Consider the following 18,685-nt stretch of genomic DNA (forward strand, 5'->3'; position numbering starts at 1 on the left):
CATTCTTGGGACATGTGGGCACCTCCTCTATTTTGGACGGTCTGTAGCCTCTCCATCCTGTGAGACATTGAGTCCGACATAGTTGACTGACATCTTACAGAATTGGCACTTGTCCAATGACACTTTGAAATCTTCCCCACGGCTTTCAGGCAGTCTAGCGCCTTCTGTAGCCTCGTCTCTTGCTCATCCAGTGTGGACCCTAACACTATGAGATCATCCAGGTACATCAGGACCTCAAGCAAGTCTCCCTATTTCCAGGGTAGATATTACCTGGGTCCTGCCAAACCCGTGAGGTTGGGATATCTCAACCACCCGAACACCAGTTTGTGTGAATAATGTGTAATTTACTGCCCCATGCAATCACCTGTCGGCAAGAAATAACAATTCATACACTACATACAATTATAAAGAAAGTATATTTATGAACATTAACCTGATCAAAGAGTTATTAAAGAAAAGAAAGAAAAAAAAAAGGCCTACTATAATTAAACAGACAAATCTGCGCAAGTGGCGCTGAAATTTTCCAAAAGCTAACACGGCACCGTCACATACTCTCCGACACCCGGTCAAATTCCCCCTCCTGGGATCCGTCGAATCTTCATTCCCAGCATCCTTCAGCTTCCACAGATGCTGCTGAATGTCCTCCTTCTCTGCGGGTGCCAATCGCCAAGACCTTTCTCTGAAATAAGTGTCCTCTGTCACTTGGATGGTGTGGCGAGTACTCTTGGAACAACCCACATCAAATTCATCCATAGAAAAGACATCTTTGAACTTCAACGTCTTCTCTGCCAGTCTCCTTTTCCAACTTCCAGGCACCAGGAGTCACCAAAGTTGAATGACTTGGCTGTCAACTTCCCTGCTCCAGAATGTATTGGAAAACATTGTAATACTCTGTTTTCTAAGTGTTTATTTAAGTGTGCTTTTATTGTGCATCAAGTGTTTATTCAGATGTTGACCATGCCTTTACTATGCATTAAGTGTCTGTTATTGAGTGTGTAGGGGATTATTATGGTACTTCAACTATGAATGAAACATTGAATGAAACCTGTGTACTTTTGACCCCTCGAGAAAAACGAATGTAGCCAAGTAAGAGAGATAAGAGTAATTGATTTATTAGATAGAGTAAAACTTACAGCAATATGTTAATGCTGTGAACCCAGAAGGAGGCCTATAAAAAATTGCTGTGTGAAACACTGTCCACTGTCTGTCTCAGCTTTGATTTGCAAATTAAAGTTTAAAATTTCTTGAAGAAACTTTGGCGCTTCCTTGTCATTTGTAAAACCACGACATGAGTACTCTTGGAACAACCCACATCAAACTCATCCACAGAAAATACATCTTTGAACTTCAACATCTTCTCTGTCAGTCTCCTTTTCCAACTTCCAGGCACCAGAAGTCACCAAAGTTGAATGATTTGGCTGTCAACTTCCCTGCTCCAGGAGATGGTCTCTCACCTGCTGTTCTCACAGGAAAATTAGACATTACAGTCACTGGAAGAAGATGTGTCATTGTCATCCCCTCCTGAGGGTGACCTCCCTCTCTGAGGTGTTCCTGACAATCACTGTCATCCTGTTTACCTGTACAACTGATGGCTTCTACAGTTTGGACCTCCCCAATACCCCAGCAGGTAAGCGTGACTCCTTTTTGTGATCTTCCAGAACATCCACGAGGAGGGCCTTAGCATCAGGCATTCTGGGAAATCTGGGTGTTTCCTGTCACTCTAGCTACATTCCCAGGCCATCACATGCTGGGTTTCGACTGAGTGTACCACACAGTTCCTTGTTTGTGCTCATCATCTGACCTAAGATGGGCTTGTACATCCTCAAAAATAGCACTGAACACCAGGTGAATGGGCAGGGTTTTCAGAAAGCTCTCTCCAATTCTTTCCTCGCAGGTTCCCACTAGCCTCCTCACAATAGTATTTGTTCCCACAAGAATTGATGCTTCACCCTTCTCAACCGGGTCCAGACAGACCAACACTAACATACCAGGGATCTCAGCTACTCCCACATCTGCCTCCGAAAACTCCAGCTTCAATGACAAGTAACCATCATATGGGTAGTCATCAGTACTAAGGCCTCAGAGCTCTGGGGCCCTCACTGGCATCAATGGTAAATACCGTTTGAAGAAGGATCTGTACAGCAGAGTAACCTGAGAACCTGTGTCAATATGGATCTTGCATCATTCCGCTTGATCCTTTACAGAACTGCACAGATCTGTATATCGGCGACACAAAACAACCACCTCAAGTGGATGGCCCAACATAGGAGGGCTCACAGCTCAGGTCAAGACTCTGCCGTATATCGACACCTAAAAGACAAGGGACACCCCTTTGATGACAGCAATGTGCACATTGTGGACAGGGAGGACAGGTGGTTTGAAAGCGGGGTGAAAGAAGGCACCTTTGTCAAAGTGGAAAACCCATGCTTGAATGGAGGGGTTGGGGCACGATACCACCTATCAGCTACATACAGTGCAGTCCCTACATCTCTATGCTAGCATCTCCACAATAGTTCACACCTTCTTTCCCACAAAGATAAGACTAATGATCCTCTTATTACCTCTACAACTCGCAACAACTTGCAGGTGATTGCTATATCTTCATACAGCTCACAGAGTTTATAAACCAGAAAATGACGCTCCATGGATCCAACTGAAGAAATCTCTTAGATGAGAGGGGAAATGTCCTCTGGACAACACAGCAAGTCCAGTTGCCTTGATTTGCTACTGCTTGACCTGGATGACTGAGAACCTTCATACAGAATGAGAGGAAACTTGACAGTGGAGTTTAAGATGATGAGAAGCATAGATAGTAGACAGCCAGTGCTATTTTTTTCTATTGTGGAAATGTTTAATATGAGAGGATATAATTTAACATGATTGAAGGAAAGTATAGGGGGAAATGTCAGAGATAAGTTTTCTACACAGTTGAGTGGATATTGCATAAAATGCACTGCTGGGTGTGGTGGTTGTGGCAGTTTCATTAGGGATATTTAAGATAATCAGATAGGCACATGGAAAAAAGGAAAATGGAGGACCATATGGGAGGGAAGAATTAAATGGATCTTGGAGTAGGTTAAAAGGCTGGCACAACATCATTGGTCAAAGGGCCTGTACTGTGCTGTACTATTCTGTGTTCTTTGGAGACATTGCAAATCTGCTCAATTCTTAATGAAATGGAGCCACTGCTGTGCTTTCTTCATGATTGCATCAGTGTTTTAGGTGCAAGATAGATCCTCAGAGATATCAATGTGTAGGAACTGGAGCTGCTTATCCTTTCCACTGCTGACTCCTCAGTGAGAACTGGTGTGTGTTATCCCAACTTCCCCTTCTTGAAACCCACAATCAATTCCCTGGTCTTGCTGATGTTGAGTACGAAGTGGCTGTTGTGACAGCAGTCAGGTGGCCAATCTATCTCATTTGTATAAGCCTAATCATTGCCATCAGAAATTCTGCCAACAGCAGCTCACTGACTGAGCAATCACTTGTACATTCCTACTCTCTTTATTATGTCATTCAGAGCCAAACACTAAGTTCAAACTTTTGCTTTCATTTTGGTTGTTCATTTGATAGCAGTTGCCATATGACTAATACGTTACCAGCTTTAGACATAAATATGGAATTAATTTTAAAGACAAGTGTTTATGTCTAATGTTCACAGCAATAGAAATCTGCCCTGAATCAAATTGATTTTCAAAGGCAGAATATAATTCAGAAATGGAACCATATTTTCCAGAAGAAAAGCTAAATGGATTATTTTATTCGGCACTGTTTTCCTGGGCAATATTTACATGCCTTGAGTGCGATGAATGGAAAATCAATATCTCACTCTGATGAGGAAGAAAGAAACATTTGTCCTCCAGAGCCAGCTCTGCCATTCAATGAAGTTACAGTTGGCCCAACTTTCCTGCCCTCTCACAAAATCTCTTAATTTCCTTACTGATTAAAATTCTTTCTGTCCCAGCACAGCTATCTTGATCAAGGAATTGTAAATTTCCTCCAACACACTGCACTATTTGAAAATAGACAAATTTTAACCACACTTTGATTCAATCTGATGTTCTTACATTCTTTAAGAAGGCAGCCATCATCCCAGTACCTAAGAAAAAACAAAAAAAAATCCTTAATGACTATTGCCTGATGACTCCGACATCCAGAGTCATGAAGTGCTTTGAGAGGCTAGATATGGTACTCAGTAACTCCAGCCTCCCAGACAAACTTGATGCTGTAATTCACTACTTCTGAAAAGGGTCTTCAGCAAATGCCATCTCCTGGAGCATCTGGACAGTATGTTTGACTATTATTTATTGTCTACAGCTCCATCTTCAATGCAATAAATCCAAGCAAACTCATCGCCAAACTCCTTGATCTGGGACTCAGCACATTCCTTTGCATCTGGATCCTTGATTTCCTGACCAACAGACTGGAACCGATAGGGTAGGCTCAACACCTTCATCGTGATGATTCTCATTTCACAAGGCTGTGTCCTCAGCCCCCTACTTGCACAGGGTCCTCAGATCCTCGTACACTCAAGACTCTGTGGCCAGGTTCTGCTCTACCTCCACCATGGTGGCCCCTATCTCAAATAATGATGAACTCGGATACAGGAAAGAGACTGAGAGCTTAGTAACATGCTGTCATGACAACAATCTTTTCTTCAATTCAGCAGAACAAAAGAGCTGGTCATTGACATTAGGAAGGCGGGTTTTGATCAACTGCTATCTTCATCAACATTGCTGAGGTTGAGAAGTTTGAGATCTGCAAGTTCCCAGGAGTGAACATCACCTGTTCTGGACCAACAGCTATACACCATGACCAAAATGCTCATGAATACCTCTACTTCCTCAGGAGGCAACAGAAATTTGCTCTGTACTCTTTGAACCTTGCCTATTTTTATTGATGCAGCACAGGAAGTGTTCTGTCTTGATGCGTTATGGCAGCTGCACTGCTCATGACCACAAGGAGCTACAGAAAGTTGTGGAGACGGCTCAGCTCATCCAGACAGGATAGCTGAATGTTCCTCTTGTGGGATAACAGAAGGCAGGGAGACTACCAGTGTCCACCTGTAGATTCTAACAATCCACGTTAAAGAGTTGGAGATGGAACACCGGATCATTTGGGAGGCTGAAGGGGTTTTAGAAAGGATATATGGAGAGATAGTTACACCCAAAGTGCAGGACACAGGAGAACGGGTGACAGTCAGGAAGGGGAAAGGGGTTAAACAGCCAGTTAAACAGCCCTGTGGGCATCCCCCTCAACAACAGGTATACCACTATTTGTTTACTGTTCGTGGGGATGACCCAACAGAGAAAAGTCACAGCTGTCAGATCTCTGGCACTGAGTCTGCCTCTGTGACTCAGAAGGGAAGCTGGGGAGAAGAGACACGCTGTGGTGATTGGGGATTCATTAATTAGGGGAACGGACAGGAGAGTCTGGGGATGAGAATTAGATTCCCAGATGGAACGTGGCCTCCCAGGAGCGAGAGACAGAAATATCTCGGATCAAGTCCTCTGCATTCTTAAATGGGAGGGTGAATAACCAGAGGTCATGGTCCACGTAAGTACCAATGACATGGGTAGGACAAATGATGAAGGTCTGCAGAGGGAGTTAGGTGCCTATTTAAAGGGTAGGATCTCCAGGGCTGTGATCTCAGGATTACAACCTGTGACATATGCTAGTGAGGCCAGAACTAGAAGGATTATACAGTTTAACACGTGGCTAAGGAGATGATGTAAGAGAGAGGGCATAGCATTTTTGGATCGTTGGGCTCCCTTCCAGGGAAGGTGGGAACTGTACAGAAGGGATGGTTTACACCTGAACTGGAGGGTGACAAATATCCTAGTGGGAAAGTTTGTTAATGCTGCACAGTGGGGTTTAAACTAGAGTTGCAGGGGACGGGAACCAGAGTGCCAGAATAGTAAGTGGAGAGGTTGTGGATGCAGATATAGGTAAGACCTCAGTGCAAGAGGTGCATTCCGTTCAAAAGTTAAATATTTACTTGATAGAACAAGGCAGGCCCTTCTGCCCATGAAGTTGTGACAACCTCCATAAAGCTTCTCCACAATCAATCTATGATATTTTAATGCCAGTTCTAATTATCTCAGAATCTAACTTTCACCACCATCTACCCCTCTAAGGTTATCAATGGTGCAAAGCAAGTCACTGCTGCTAGTGTAAAATGTCACCTACATGTGGTTCAGTTCACTTTCATAACTTACATCAGAGGCCAGGAATTTCACAGGGCAAGGAATTTGAGAATTATAGTTTTATTATTGCACTTTGCAGTAAAATGTTATGCAATGCAGAAAAGGTAAGGATAGAAGCAAGCCGGCCCTCTAGGCCAATTAACTGAGCATCAGTGTAAGTAAAGCAGAGTGAAGCAGGATTGTGATTACTCAGTACAGCTCTTCAGCATTCTTCAGCGGTAAATCAATTATAGACTGAATCCAATCAATGTATTTCTTTGTTAGTAAAGTGTACACCCCAGGCTTTTGGGGATTTGTACAGTCTTTTCCGCCGAAGGACACAATCCCAGTATACTTTTTGCGGCATATCAAAGGTCCGCCTGAATCACCCTGGAAGAGAGCGACAAAGCATTAGCTAAAGTGACAGACTGCAAACTGTCAGTTTAACATCACATCACAATTCATTATCCATGTCCAGCTGTACTGAGGAGGTGTGAGTTTACTTTAGGAGCAAATGTAGGTAACTGGACTCATAAAGAGTCTTTTCATGGAATGTTTCCGATGATTGATGAGTTTGACTTGTATTTTTGAGCTGATATTATGGTAAAGTTATCTAAAAGATGGGTGTCAGATGTTTGGACAGGGGCCCAATTTCAGTTCTTGCCATAGACACTATTTTCCGTAGATACGCCTCTGGGAAGTTCAGAATGAAACAGATGTCAAATGCTGGTGTAGCTGTCCTTCCACTCTGCCACTCGACTCTCCACTGAACCCAGCTCGTGCATCTGGCCAGATTCACTTTGTACCCGACCCCCCTGCTTTTAAGCAAAACTAGCTGACACAAGAAAAAGTAACCTCCTTCACTGAATGCAGTCACTGGTCTGTGAAATAACTAAATAACGGAAAGTGAGTCTATTAAATTTACTTTATCTTAACTGTTTTAATCATTTTGTATTATGATCAGTTGTCTTTAAACAATTTTCTTTAAATATACTTGTGTAGTTTTTAATCATCTCTGATATTGTTCACTGTGAGCTGTTGAAGGCTGTCAGGATATTTATGGAGGCAAATCCTCAGGATCCAATTCCTGATTCTGCTCGGCATCCCGAGCCTGGCCTGCCTCACAGGGCACCTCATGGATACAGAGTGTCAGCCAGACTGATCCACTCTGTCCCCAATCGGATGCAAGGATCAGACAGAGCACTAGATCCAGCATGATCCTTATTTTCACATTGACATGATTTAGAATAAATTCTCTTTACATTTTAGACATATCAATACGTTCCATTTCTCTGGATTGACTCTGTTTCTTGCATCTGCCCATTTCATCATCACACTGATGGTGGACAAAGTTTAATGGTAGAGAAATCATAGTAAGTTATGTTGTCATCAAAATGCAGGGCCTAGAATGAGATTGTAGAAAATGCAAGAAAATGGTTCCTCCATAATCAACACATACACATTTACTTATCTGATTATTACTTCTTTAATCCACTTTGGGATGTGGACATTGCCTGTAAGTGTTGCATTTATGGCCTAATCTAGTTTCCTTTAGCTTCCCTAAGGTAATGCTGGACCTCATTCTGAAGATTTTTTTAATTCAGCTGAGTAGTCCTTCAGAAAGCAGGTAAGAGTCAGTCACAGTAACACTGAGGAAGGGTGGAAAGTTTCAATCTATAGAAGGCACCAGTGAATCACTGGGGTTTTTATACTTGATCCAGTAGCATTATAGAAATGTTACTGATAACGCGGCTAGACAGCATACTCACCTGACAAGAATCTGCTCTGCCTTTTCTGTCACCAGCACAGATCATGTCCTGGGTTATTTCAGGTCTATGATTGTAATAATTCTTGCTGTTGCATTTTCTGCGATGAATTACCTTGACCTCCACCTCTTGAAGTGTGTCAGAGTAATTGCTTATTTTTGTTTTTCCCCATCCTGCCACAGTGCACTTTGTTCCAGATTTCATGTCAGTGATTCCTCCTTTGGGTAGGTTGAGTACATTCACATATTGGTTGATTTTTGCAGCAGTCTCGAGCTGTTGACACAAAAACATTTAATTCACGTATTTGTGCTCCTATAAGTGAAGAATATCTTGAATGATATCTTTACACCTGAAGAGATTTGTTAGTTCATCTGTTTAAGTATTTTGTTTTCCAGAATTCTGTACTTTGCAGATAATCTGCTTTCTTTTTTTCAGATGATCAAAGGGACAGAGACTCAGCTAAAAATGACCAATAAAATTTAATTTCAATTACATTTCACAAGATGGAATCGATAATTTGTCATGAAAATTGTGATGTGGGTGAGGGTCATAAAGCGCTAATCCTACTGTGAAGGTTCTTCACTATCTCTCTTTCTTTGTTAATAACTAAACTCCAATAAGTTAAACTTAGCATCTTTCACACTTGTAATTAAAGTTTATATTTAATTTAGTTTAAAGATACAACACAGTAACAGGCTCTTCCGGCCCAATGAACCCAGCCACCCAATTATACCCATGTGACCAATTAACTTACTACCCCTTTCTATGTCAAGGACAAGGTTAACTGTGACATTGCCCAGGTTTAGACAGCTCAAGTTCAAGTTCAGTTTATTGTCATTCAATCGTACACTTGTACTCAGCCAAGCGAAACAACCTTCCTCCTGACCAGTCACAACACAGTACATATACTGTACCTCATACACATAACACATGACGTAATATTACCACAATTAAATTCACAAATAATAAGTTGCATAGTTAAAAAGTAAACAGCACATATTACTGGCGCTTCATAACTGATGAGACCCAGGTGGTGGCAGGGAGTTCAGTCATGTTCCAGCCCAGGGGAAGAAGCTGTTTCACATCCTAACAGTTCTTGTCTTATTTCTATAGAACCTCCTGCCTGATGGAAGGGAATCAAGGAGACTGTTGGACGGATGGGAGGGATCATTGCCAATACTAACGTTCTCCACAATCAATAATTCTCATTCAAGTCACAAAAGCCATTCAACAGTTATTCTTCAGTAAAGTTAACATTGCTAATAAGCAAATTAAAGATCTTAAACACTGCGTAAGAATGAGAAAAGAAATTCGTACTTGCAGCAGCATGATATCATCTTTCATAGTCCTATTGTTGAATTTTGTAATGGGAATCTGTTTGATGACGCGCAGTCTTTGTTTACTTTTCTCATACTTTGAACGAGAACGTCCTCCAAGAACTGCTCGAAGAAACTGGCCTGATGCAATTGGCCTGTTACCAATCGAAAATAAAGATAATTAATCACACTTTGCTTAAAAAATAGTTTACAGAAATTCATCAGGAGGGCAACAATCAAATAGTAAACTTTATGGAAATATACAATTCAGCAACATTATATTTGGTAGTTAATGTGCAAATTCCAAAAGCCTATTAGTGTCCAAGCAAGGGCCATGTCTATACTGATTGAAATTGTTTCAAGGTGTTCATCAGACAAGCTGATTGTAAATTACTCCTACGCTTACTTGGAGTGCTAAAATCTAGTTGTGGAACTGGTATCATATATTCTTTATTAGATACACCTGTACACCTGCCATCAATGCAAATATCCAATCGGCCAATCACGTGGCAGCAACTCAGTCCATAAAAGCATGCAGACGTGGTCAAGAGATTCAGTTGTGTTCAGACTAAATATCAGAATGGGTAAGAAATGTGATCTAAGTGAATTTGACCGTGCAATGGTTGTTGGTGCCAGATGGGATGGTTTGAGTATCTGCTGGCCTCCTGGGATTTTCGGGCATAACATTCTCTAGCTTTTACAGTGATTGTTGTGAGAAACAGGAAAAAGCATCCAGTGAGTAGAAGTTCTTTAGGCAAAACTGCTTTGTTGATGAGAGAGGGAAGATGAAAATAGCCAGAGTGGTTGAAGCAGACAGGAAGTCGACAGTAACTCAAATAACCACGCGTTACAACAGTGGTGTTCAGAAGAACATCTCTGAACTCACAGTATGTCAAACGTTGAAGTGGATGGGCTATGCAGGAGAAGATCATGAACATACACTCAGTGGCCACTTTTTTTAGCTACAGGAGGGACCTAATAATGTGGCCACTGAGTGTTTATCTGACCATTCAAACTGAAACGTGCTGATAAAAATAAATGCCAGTTATACAGTGATACACATATTAGTGACGATGTGACAACAGTGTAAAAGTAATTATTTTATGAAAGCTAGGATTGGGATCTAAGCACTTGTATGTTAATCACAACATTTTTTTTATTCATTCATCACATAGCGTACTTTTCACAGTGTGCTGCAGTTAGTACCCATTTCGGTGTGATCAAAGCACCTCCGCAATAGGGAACGAACATACTGCTCCTGTTACGTCGTTGGAGAGATGCCATATAAGGTCTTGAATGCGGTTTAACTTCATGACCTCCAATAATTTTAGCTCCGGGATCTGCAATATATAGAAGATACTGACAGTTCATTTCACACGCATGTTTATTCACACACAGGTTGTGAATGTCACTGACAATGCCAGCAATTATTAGCCATCCCTAATTAACCTTGACAGGGATAACCCCAGAGTAGTTGTATCATGCCTTGCACAGCCATTCGAACATACAAGAGTGTAAGAAGGTGCAGAGAGTAATGGACTCAGGCCAATATGGCACTGGATCGATCGCTGTAGAAAGCGGGGTGGGGAGGGGGATGTAAAGATATGATTAGTGGTCGGTTTCCTTTACAGATGGTGTACATTGCAGAGGATAATGTGTTGGATGCGGAGGCTGATGGGCTAGTAGGCAAGGACAAGAGGGGTTCAATCACTATTACGGCGGAGGGAAGATTAGGGGAGCGTAGATGTACAGGAAATGGAGGAGATTTGGGTGAGGGGAGCATCAATAGTAGAGGGAGAGAAACCCAGAATCACATCCCAGGAAGAGATGTGTCAAAGGTGTTCGAGGGAATTTGGGGATTAGCAATTTACATTTAACAAATGCCTTTGGTCACAAGTGTTCGTATCTGAATATGAGTTGTGAATTTATTTTGGAATGCAGCTCTGAACAATGAGTTCATAAAAGTCATGAATCCCAGACCAGACAACGTTGGTAAAAATTCATTAACATCAGATGTCTGCAGTGTGCATGCAAGTTGGAAGGTGTGAAGTTTGGGCATAGTTTCAAACAAAGGATTGTCCATATATTGTAAGTATAAAGTTGTCCTTTGATGTTGAGCTCATAAAATATTGAGCCTCACGTTGGGCCTGGAGACCGTTCGACCAAAAGTGTCCCTGTATGATGCCTGCTGTACCTTGTTTTGTCGAATAAGGAAGCTGCTTTGTATCTACCAGTAATTTTCTCCAGTGATTTCATTCACGCAACAGCATTTGGTGTCAGGAGTGGGATACCTTCCCGACCCATCATGTGGCCAGCGATTTTAGCAGTCTTAAGACGGTGAATATTTTTAAAAATAGCACTTACACTTGGATCTGTTCAGGTCGGTGGTACACAGGAACGAGAGAAATCACAAACACGGAGAGCTGAACTGGTATCTACAAATGTGGTGTGTGCGTGTGCATGTTTGTTTATGTAAGAAACAAAACTTTGCGTGTTAATTTGGTGAGACGAAGCCACCAGTTGCGACGGGTGGTTATTGATGGTTCGCAATGCCAGAGTGGGGGTGTGGAAACTCATTCGTTTGGGGAGCTGCATTTCAGCCCACACGTTTTGCGAGTGTGATGGAAAGGAATACAGCAAACGTCATGAGTTCTGGTGCTCAAAAGTGGCAGATTGCGGAGTACATACTCTGCGGTTTTAAGTAAGTGCTGTTTAGCTGGTATCCGTCATTTATATTTCGCATAGTGTGGGAATTATTGTGGAGATATTTCAGGGAGAGGTTCACCAGACGCACCCTAAAGATATACAGATGTTGGTAGAAGCGAAGAGCCCAAGGAATATGTGGAACCACGGGGTGCGGGATTGTCCATGGGCAACTACCGGAAACGCCAAACAATGAAGAAAGGTATTGCTCTTTTAAAGGAGAAGTGAGGCAGCGACTCGGGGGAGGTGGGAATAACCGGGAAAAGGATAATGGCAGTGAGCTGATGAGACAGCCACAGAAACATAGAAAACCTACAACACAATACAGGCCCTTTGGCCCACAAAGCTCTGCCGAATATGTCCCTACCTTAGAACTATCTAGGCTTTACCCATAACCCTCTATTTTTCTAAGCTCCATGTAGCCATCCAGGAGTCTGTTAAAAGACCCTATCGTTTCCATCTCCACACCGCCGCCGGCAGCCCATTCCATGCACTCACCATTCTCTGTGTAAAAACCTTACCCCTGACATGTCCTCTGTACATATTTCCAAGCACCTTAAAACTATGCCTTCTCATGCTAGCCATTTCAGCCCTGGGGAAAAGCCTCTGACTATCTACACGATCAATGCCTCTCGTTATCTTGCACACCTCTATCAGGTCACCTCTCATCCACCGTCGCTCCAAGAAGAAAAGGCCAAGTTCACTCAACCTATTCTCATAAGGCATGCTCTCCAATCCAGGCAACATCCTTGTAAATCTCCTTTGCACCCTCTCTATGGTTCTCACGTTCTTCCTGTAGTGAGGCGATTAGAATTGAGCACAGTACTCCAAGTGGGGTCTGACCAGTGTCCTATGTAGCTGCAAAATTATATTCAACAGCTTCTCATTAATCCTCAAGATAATAGTACTCAGTTAAAAATTAAATATTACGAAGTAGATTTACAGGAAAAATTGATAGTAATACAAGGAGACACAAGAAACAGCAGATGCAACAGACTGGAGAAACAATAAGCCAACATTTCTACAATTTCCTTCCCTCCATAGATGCTGCTTGACATATTGCTCAATGAAATTTTGTAACCACATTTTATATAGTTTTCCTCTCCAAATAAGAAATAAAATTACAATTAAAAACAATGAAGTAGGCATCTATTGGCATATATAGAAGATAAATATTAATGTAGCTAAAACAGAAAATGTACAGTACTTACCATAAACCATGCTTATAATGTGCATCATAAATTAAATATAATTAAAATAAATGATTTCATGAATGGAAAGTATTTAAGTATTCAGTATTTTGCTACTTACACGCTGGAGCTAGGAAGATGACAATTAAAACAAGTGGATTGTATACTGAAGGAATCATTATTGTTTCTTCTGTGATAACACCAAAGTTATTGAATTTATAATGAACTTAGAGGGAAGTGGTTTATTTATTTTAGTATCCCACCAACACCCTAAACCACTAATGAACTTGAAGGTTTGCAAATCTACTGTTCTGAATCAACATCAGTTATGAAAGTCACATGACAGGGTCATAGTGAACCAGAAATTTTCAGCAAACATTATGGGTTTCGGAAAGGGATTGCTTTTAATTCTGATGTCAAAAACCAATCTTCCGTCCGTGGACTCACTTTACACTGCTCGCTGTCGGAGCAGAGCTGCCAGGATAATTAACGACACGACTCACCCAGCCAGCAGACTTTTTGTCCCTCTTCCCTCCGGGAGAAGGTTCAGGAGCTTGAAGACTCGTACTGCCAGATTTGGGAACAGCTTCTTTCCAACTGTGGTAAGACTGCTGAACGGATCCTGACCCGGATCTGGGCCGTACCCTCCAAATATCCGGACCTGCCTCTCAGTTTTTTTGCACTACCTTACTTCCCATTTTTCTATTTTCTATTTATGATTTATAATTTAAATTTTTAATATTTACTAATTTTAACTATTTTTAGTAGTTTTAATATTTAATATTTGTAATCCGGGGAGTGTGAAGCACAGATTCAAATATCGCTGTGATGATTGTACGTTCTAGTATCAATTGTTTGGTGACAATAAAGTATAAAGTATGTCTATCTCTTTACATTTCATTGAAATGCTGTATCCTGATAACGTGTAGAAAATATTTATTCAGCTCCTATGTGAATGCATATTAAATTATGTCTTAAAAGACCAATTAAATATGAGAAATATCATTTGAATATGCCACTTCATTGCATTTACTTGCAAATATTGACAATCCAAAGCCAAATTAATATACTGAATTAATATAGAAGGCATCCTTTTGTTCACAGATTTGTGAAGATTGTAAAGCCGATGGCAATATCCATCAGCCAGATGTTAGTTGGGGATATGTTTGTTGGAATGAAACGGCCAACAACACCAGACATCAAAGATTTTGCTTCCTGAATACTACCTTATGGATTTTGGACTGCAGATTATGAAAATCACCATGAAATATGCCTAACACGCAGCATTTCTTGAAATCACCTATATTTGTTATTTTCGTTCAAAGGTTTCAAAGGTACAGCTAATGTCAGAGAAATGTATACAATATACATCCTGAAATGCTTTTTCTTCACAGCCATCCACGAAAAGAGGAATGCCCAAAAGAATGACCGATAGTCAAATGTTAGAACCCTGAAGTCCCCCCCCCCCGCAGTTCCCTCCCTCCCACACATAAGCGGCAACAAGCAACAATACCACTCCCCCACCGGCAAAAAAAGCATCGTCACCTGCCACCGAGCACTCAAACGTGAGAAAAGCAACAGCAAAGACACAGACTTGCAGTTACCCCAAAGGCTTTGCGTTTCACCCGGTATTCAACATACTACAGGCTCTCTCTCTCCCTAATAACAGAGAAAGTGATGTCTCTGTTTTCACAGCGAGTGGGGAGACATAACAAATAACTCACTGCTGTACAATGTTAAAAGTCCGTTACGTTGCTTTCTTTTCAAGCTCTGTGTCCAAAGATCTGGGCACACAGCCATAGATATCCCGACTCCCCAGACAACACACGGGTCTCCTGCCATGACATCAACCTTCGATCCGCCTGTCTCCAGAGCCCCGAGATCATAGGCCTCCAAAACTGCACTGGACTCTTCAGGCCGAGCCCTTGGCATGCCGAACAACAACGACTGGTTATAAAACCTTGACAGCGGGTCCCATTCCCACAAAAAACCGTAGTCAGTGTTAACTCCAGGTCAGGGTCTTCAAAAGAACTCTGAAAGGAAAAAATAAAGATATTAAAGAGCTGTTTCTGAAGACGCAAGCAAAGGAGTTGCTGGTTAGCACCATCATCACTCCACTCCTCTCTGTCTTCATTATTCAAGACAGAATAACTGATGTCATGATTAAGAAAGCTGTATTTGTTGGTCAACAATTTTAACAGGCATTCAATGGCAGGCATTTTGAAGAACTTCAACATCTCAGTGACACTTTGCCTTCTGTGGGCAAGCCATATCTGGATCCACAAACCAATGTCCCCTTGGATCCCATGCCTCCTTACTTTCTCAATAAGACTTACGTGGGGTACCTTATCAAATGCCTTGCTAAAATCCATATACACTACATCTACTGCTCCACGTTCATCAATGTGCTTACTCACATCCTCAAAAACTTTAATCAGGCTCGTAAGGCATGACTTGCCTTTCATAAAGCCATGCTGACTATTCTTAATCATATTATGCCTCTCCAAATGTTGATAAATCCTGTCTCTCAGGATCTTCTCCATCAATTTACCGACCACTGAAGTAAGACTCATTGGTCTATAATTTTCTGGGCTATCTCTACTTTTCTTGAATAAAGGAACAACATCTGCAACCCTCCAATCCTCTGGAACCTCTCCAGTCCCCGTTGATGATGCAAAGATCATCACCAGAGGCTCAGCAATCTCTTCCATCACTTCCCACAGTAGCCTGGGGTACATCTCGTCCGGTCCTGGTGACTTATCCAACTTGATGCTTTCCAAAAGCTCCAGCACATCCTCTACCTTAATATCTACATGCTCAAGCTTTTCAATCCACTGCAAGTCATCCCTACAATCACCAAGATCCTTTTCCGTAGTGAATACTGAAGCAAAGTATTCATTAAGTATCTCTGTTATATCCTCCAGTTCCATACACACTTTTCCACTGTCACACTTGATTGGTCCTCTTCTCTAGCGTCTTATCCTCTTGCTCTTCACATTCTTGTGGAATGCCTTGGGGCTTTCCTTAATCCTGTTTGCCAAAGCCTTCTTATGTCCCCTACTGGCTCTCCTAATTTCATTCTTAAGCTCTTTCCTGCTAGCCTTATAATCATCTAGATTCCTATCATTACCTAGTTTTTTTAACCTTCCATAAACTCTTCTTTTCTTCTTGACTAGATTTACAACAGCCTTTGCACACCATGGTTTCTGTACCCTACCATCCTTTCCCTGTCTCATTGGACGTACCGACTCAGAACCACACGCAAATATCCCCTGAACATTTGCCACATTTCTTCTGTACGTTTCCTTGAGAACATCGGTTTCCAATTTATGCTTCCATGTTGTATTGTATCATTTCTTAATGCATGCTTTACTAAATGACAATAAAAGAGGACTGTGTGTCTTCATAATCTAAAGTTCCTGCCTGATAGCCTCATATTTCCCCTTACTCCAATTAAATGTTTCCCTAACTTGTCTGTTCTTATCCCTCTCCAATGCTATGGTAAAGGAGATAGAATTGTGATCACTATCTCTAAAATGCTCTTCCACTGAGAGACCTGACACCTGACCAGGTTCATTTCCTAATACCAGATCAAGTACAGCCTCTCCTCTTGAAGGCTTATCTACATATTGTGTCAATAAATCTTCCTGAACACACCTAACAAACTCCACCCCATCTAAACCCCTCACTCTAGGGAGATGCCAATCAATATTTGGGAAATTAAAATCTCCCACCATAACAACCCTGTTATTATTGCTCCTTTCCAGAATCTATCTCCCTTTCTGCTCCTCGATGTCTCTGTTACTATTGGGTGGTCTATAAAAAACACCCAGTAGAGTTATTGACCCCTTCCTATTCCAAACTTCTACCCACAGAGACTCTGTAGACAACCCCTCATGACTTCCTCCTTTTCTGCAGCCATGACACTATCTCTGATCAACAGTGCCACACCCCCACCTCTTTTGCCTCCTTCCCTGTCCTTTCTGAAACATCTAAAGCATGGCACTTGAAGTAGCCATTCCTGCCCCTGAGCCATCCAAGTCTCTGTAATAGCCACAACATCATAGCTCCAAGTGCCAATCCACGCTCTAAGCTCATCCGCTTTAACACATTATTTAACACTCCTCACATTAAAATAGGCACATCTCAAACTATCGGTCTGAGTGCGTCCCTTCTCTATCACCTGCCTATCCTCCCTTTCGCACTGTCTCCAAACTTTCTCTATTTGTGAGCCAATCTCTCTTTCCTCCATCACTTCAGTTCGGTTCCCTCCCCCCATCCATTCTAGTTTAAACTTTCCCCAATAGTCTTTCAAACCTCCCCGCCAGGGTATTAGTCCCCCTCGGATTCAAGTGCAACCCATCCTTTTTGTACAGGTCACACTTGCTGCAGAATAGGTCCCAATGATCCAGAAAACTGAATCCCTGCCCCCTGCCCCATCCCTCAGTCACGCATTTATCCTCCACCTCACTCTATTCTATACTCACCGTCATGTGGCACAGGGAGTAACTCCGAGATTACTATCTTTGAGGTCCTGCATCTCAACTTCTTTCCTAACTCTCTGTAGTCTGCTTTCAAGACCTCCTCCATTTTCCTGCCCATGTCATTGGTATGAATATGTACCACAACTTCTGGCTGTTCTCCTTCCCACTTCAAAATATCGTGGTCACGATCAGAAACATCACGGACCCTGGCACCTGGGAGGCAAACTACCATCCGCGTTTCTTTCCTGCATCCACAGAATCGCCTATCTGACCGCTAACTACAGAGTCCCCAATCACTGTTGCTATCCTCTTCCTTTCCCTACCCTTCTGAGCCACAGGGCCAGACTCTGTGCCAGAGGTGCGACCACTGTTGCTTCCCCCAGGTAGGCCGTCTCCCCCAACTCTGCTCAAACAGGAGTACTTATTTTTAAGGGGGGCAGCCACTGGGGTACTCTCTAGCATCAGCCTCTTGCCCTTCCCTCTCCTGACTGTTACCCACTTCTCAGTCTCCTGAGGTCCTGGGGTGACTACCTGCCTATAGCTCCTCTCTATCACCTCCTCGCTCTCCCTGACCAGACGAAGGTCATCGAGCTGCAGCTCCAGTTCCCTAACACAGTCTCTAAGGAGCTGCAGCTCGACACACCTGGTGCAGATGTGGTCGTCCGGGAGGCTGGGAGTCTCCAGGACCTCCCACACCTGACACCGAGCACAGAAAACTGACCTCACACACATACTTTGTCTGTATTCTGAACAGATAACCTACCTCGCCTCAACTCCTTATCACCGAAGCTCCGTTGAGCCAAAGCCTTCCTACTCTGTCTCCCTCTACTCTTTCACCCACTCTGTAAATCTGTCACCTTTTTAAACTCTTCCCATTGTTCTCACTGGCTGACCTCCACGCGCTTGCACAGTCGTGCCCCGTTCAAACCGCTGAAGAAATAACTGTCACCTTTTAAATTCTGCTTGCTTCTAAACTCTTCCCACTGTTCTCACTGGCTGACCTTCACATGCTTGTGCAGTCGTGCCCTGTTCAAACCGTTG

At 42.4% G+C, this 18,685-nt stretch overlaps 1 protein-coding gene across 2 annotated transcripts; it reads right to left on the reverse strand.

Moving 5' to 3' along the window:
• Positions 1-6,321: 6,321 nt before the first annotated feature.
• LOC134343382 (granzyme K-like) lies at positions 6,322-14,933 on the reverse strand. 2 transcript variants are annotated; one of them, XM_063042088.1, is made up of 5 exons: positions 14,885-14,933; positions 10,448-10,607; positions 9,269-9,422; positions 7,955-8,224; positions 6,322-6,575 (listed from the first exon to the last, which is right to left on the reverse strand). In XM_063042088.1, exons 2-5 carry the CDS (start codon positions 10,549-10,551, stop codon positions 6,396-6,398), a joined length of 708 nt encoding a protein of 235 aa, XP_062898158.1. In that variant the 5' UTR covers positions 10,552-10,607; positions 14,885-14,933; the 3' UTR covers positions 6,322-6,395. The 2 variants fall into 2 exon arrangements, with proteins under 2 accessions (XP_062898158.1, XP_062898157.1); XM_063042087.1 differs by lacking the exon at positions 14,885-14,933 and adding an exon at positions 13,282-13,343.
• Between the last annotated feature and the right edge of the window lie 3,752 nt (positions 14,934-18,685).

This window comes from Mobula hypostoma, chromosome 3 (genome assembly GCF_963921235.1).
Source record: "Mobula hypostoma chromosome 3, sMobHyp1.1, whole genome shotgun sequence".
Lineage (NCBI taxonomy): Eukaryota > Metazoa > Chordata > Chondrichthyes > Myliobatiformes > Myliobatidae > Mobula > Mobula hypostoma.

Coding starts and splice junctions, on each gene's coding strand:
- LOC134343382 (XM_063042087.1), bottom strand. CDS start 13,339: ATGATTCCTTCAGTATACAATCCACTTGTTTTAATTGTCATCTTCCTA. Junction 10,608..13,281: donor CATCTTCCTAGCTCCAGCGT/GTAAGTAGCAAA, acceptor TATATATTGCAG/ATCCCGGAGCTAAAATTATT. Junction 9,423..10,447: donor ACTGCAGCACACTGTGAAAA/GTACGCTATGTG, acceptor GATTGGTAACAG/GCCAATTGCATCAGGCCAGT.